The sequence below is a fragment of the Morone saxatilis genome, unplaced genomic scaffold (assembly GCF_004916995.1).
Source record: "Morone saxatilis isolate NCDOM2014 unplaced genomic scaffold, NCSU_SB_2.0 Contig15, whole genome shotgun sequence".
Classification (NCBI taxonomy): Eukaryota; Metazoa; Chordata; class Actinopteri; family Moronidae; genus Morone; species Morone saxatilis.
Window position 1 is genome coordinate 26019597 of NW_023339707.1, and position 3494 is coordinate 26023090.

General features: G+C 39.2%; 1 protein-coding gene across 1 annotated transcript in view; it reads right to left on the reverse strand.

The window, feature by feature from the left end:
* Positions 1-3106: 3106 nt before the first annotated feature.
* LOC118324137 (voltage-dependent L-type calcium channel subunit alpha-1D-like) overlaps positions 3107-3494 on the reverse strand; it is a gene marked incomplete at its 5' end in the record, with an annotated part of 2341 nt that continues 1953 nt past the window's right edge. The window contains 1 exon segment of the mRNA XM_035656293.1: positions 3107-3233. Within this exon segment, the coding sequence (XP_035512186.1) occupies positions 3107-3233 (127 nt within the window).

The following is a 3494-nucleotide window of genomic DNA, read 5'->3' on the forward strand; positions in this document are numbered from 1 at the left end:
TTTTCCCATTTATTTTACAGATTTTTTCTGTATTTTTTAAATACATGAAAATGATAATACAGTTACATAAATATCCTGTGTATTTACATGTCTAATGTAAAATAATATGAAAAATATGTAACTGTAAACAATCATAAAATTACTGCTTATTTAAAGAAAATGTCCTTTTTTCACATTAAATTAAATAATAAAATAATCTAAAATGATGTCAAATTTGTGACATTAACAGTAAACAAGTATTTGTTGTGTAATTTTACATGGATTTGTTTGTTAATTGACAGATATCTTGTATAATTGTAGAAGTTTACACAACAAAAACATTGAATAAATGTTTTTTATCAGTGAAAACAGCAATAATTACTGTAATTTCACAGATAATGACTTTTATTACTGTGACGATGCTCTGAGCAGGTCTCTCCCAAGAGCCTGGTGGGTGGAGTCAGGCCTGGGGACAACACTATATAGGCTGGAGGCAATCGGCTCCAGCAATCTTTCTTTAGCTTCATTTCTCTTTTAGTTATGTAAAATAAACTTATTTTTAGTTGTGTGTGTTCCCTTCTTTGCTCAGCTTTAAGCCGGGTAGTGAAAATTACAGTTCTATAACTTTCAGATTAAAATAAGAAAATCAAATAATAACAGAACTCTTCATTAGTTATTAACTGTTGTGTTTTTTGGCACCAAGCTGCTGGAATATTACCGTTAACCTTTTTTTATGGCGCAGTTTAAGGTGTTGCATGACATCTTTGATCAACATGGTGAAAGTGGGAGTTGAGCCCTTTTATAGTTCAATAGAATTAATCTGTGAGCTAAAACATTTGTGAACCACAGTGGAACCTCTAAGACGGATGTCCTTCCAAAATACCACCAACACCAACACCAGATCCAGTTCCACCTCATATCCCAGGATATGAGCAGACAAAACCTCAACAGTCCAATGATTGACGATTGTCAAACTGTCCTTGACTCATCCTTAAAAGCCTAAAATCCTGGGCCAGCTAGTTCTTCTTTGTCTGACTGTCTCATGTACCCGCACAGATCTGACCTCTGCCCTGTGTCTAATGCAACAAGCATTTTAAGAGTTGTTTGCTCGTCGTCTTGCGGACAGACCCGAGTCTAAATTCAGACTTTTTATAAATCGCCATCATGATGTTGTTATTATAGCATCATTTTGATCCGTTTATTAAAATTAAATCACAGAAACATCTGTTCATTCTGGGCTCATACCGCTGCAGTGAGACAGATTAGAGGGAGAATACTTTCGCGTTACTCCTGCAAGTAACACAAGGTGAAAACTTGTGTTGTGTGTTGTGGGAATAAATTACAAATCTGAAAAACTCCACAGAACACACTGGAGACAGTGACGACTGAAGATGGTTTGAAACCAGTAGAGAAGAATGAGAAAATGTGTTTTTAGTAATTTGGGTGAACTGAACCTTTAATGCTTTCTGAACACTGGAGGACATTTATAGGGTTTACACGATAAATCAGAAAGCTTGTGCGTGTGTGACCTGGTAAATGTGGATGTGGAGAATTTGTGAGCATTTCAGAGGATTACCAATCTGTCATCATCCCTTCTCCACAAACACACAAACATGTCTTTCTGCACTAGTGAGGACTCTCACTGACATAATACACAAATATTTATACAACACTCACTTCAACCATCTCAACTGAACGTCTAACAGCAACCGCAACCTTAAAATAAGCTCTGAACTCCACACAGCTCTGTGAAGATGGTTCAATGTCCCCACTAACAGTGTTAAAATCCAAACTGGTGCTCATAAAAATAGCAAACACACTCACAGAGCCGTACTCGCCCTCTGATGTCTGTCTCTTATCCGCTCTATAAATCCTTCTGTTAGCTACTCGGAAACACTGGGAATCAAACCAGCAACCTTCATTTTGTTGAGGATGGAGCAGAGGAACAGCAGTTGCCTGATTGGTCGGTTGTTTTTTGCCCGTATCGAGTTCTGAACTGAGTTAGCATTTTAGCTAACAGAGAAAAAAGGTCTGTGGTTAAATTAGAGAGAATTTTTGGTTCTACTTAATAAAATCTGTTTACATGTCTTAAACAAAGCTAACAAGTGGCAAAGTCATATGCACGTCTATTTTTGGGCTAAATCTGGTCGGTGTTCCAGTATTGTCAGTATTGTGTGTGTTTAAAGACCCCAACCCAATCATAAACAAATGCTATTTGGGGGGAAAGGTTGAGCTTTCTGAACACGTTTAAACACAATAATAGAAGTAAGGCGTACTCCTGCCGGGGTTACATGAGATTTAAAAAAAAAAAAAAGTAATGTAATTCCTCAAATAAATAAATTATAAGTTCTTTAAAAAAATGTGAATGTTTGATAAATCACATTTTATATTCAATATCCCTCCTACACAGAAGTGGAATAAAACGGAAACCAACAAACTAGTGTCGGTATCAGGAAGAATATGTTTGATTCACCTCAATGAATTATAAATAAAAAGGTTCATCATTTTATATTTTTGTTGCTTTTGGGTTCACTGGTTTGATGCTCCAGTTCTTTTCCTCCACTTGTTCATCAGTTGTCTTCTTTCATGTGATCATGTGAGAGTGAAAAGAGCATGCACCAAAGAACAACACACAGTGTCACTTCAATACAAACTGACTCTATGAGCTGAGTAGTGTCCAACTGTAACTGAAGGTAGAGAGACATCCACGCAGAGAGGAGGAGAGAGAGAGAGCTGAGCCATCAGAGCAGAAACTCAACTGATCACAGAGCTGTCAATCATTTACTGTATCTATCTGTGACCTTTGACCTTTACAGTGGGAACGGAGGAGCTTCACATCATAGCATACAGAATGGGAGCAGGGCTAATGTTAGCGTAGCTGCTGTTCATATTCACGTTATTAAAACGTCTCTTTCGTCCTCTGCTGCTGTAAATCAGCTGACGGAGTTAACCTCTCTAATCAGTGGAGGGTGGCCCACCTCCCCCGCCTCCCCCAGCCTAACAGCGCTAACAGGAGCTAACAGGAGCTAACAAACAACCTGAGGCTGAAAGGTGAACGACAACTGAGTCTGCTCACCTCAGAGCCACTCGTCCACCGACTGTCCTCTCTCTTCATTCATTCATTCATTCATTTAGCACTTGGTCTCACCAGGTCGTGGTTGGTGGAGTTGGAGTCGTCCTCAGGAAACGGTTTGGAGACTCCCAGAGCGACACAGTTAGCAAAGATGGCTAACAGGATGAAGATATCAAACGGTCTGAGAGAAGAGTTAAGGAAGCTCAGCAGCGACAAAACTATAATCATTTAATTTATGACTCACGGATAACAGAGGGAACTAGTGTAAAGCTGACAGCTGATTGGTCGCAGTAAAGGATACTTCCACTCCACGATGGAGAGAGCGGCTCTTCTGATTGGATTGTTGAGTTTCAGACAGAATAACGCTCTGGGAGCTCGCTGGACCTGATTACTGCCCTGGACCTGAGGAGGAAGAGCAACATCATCATCATCACCATCATCA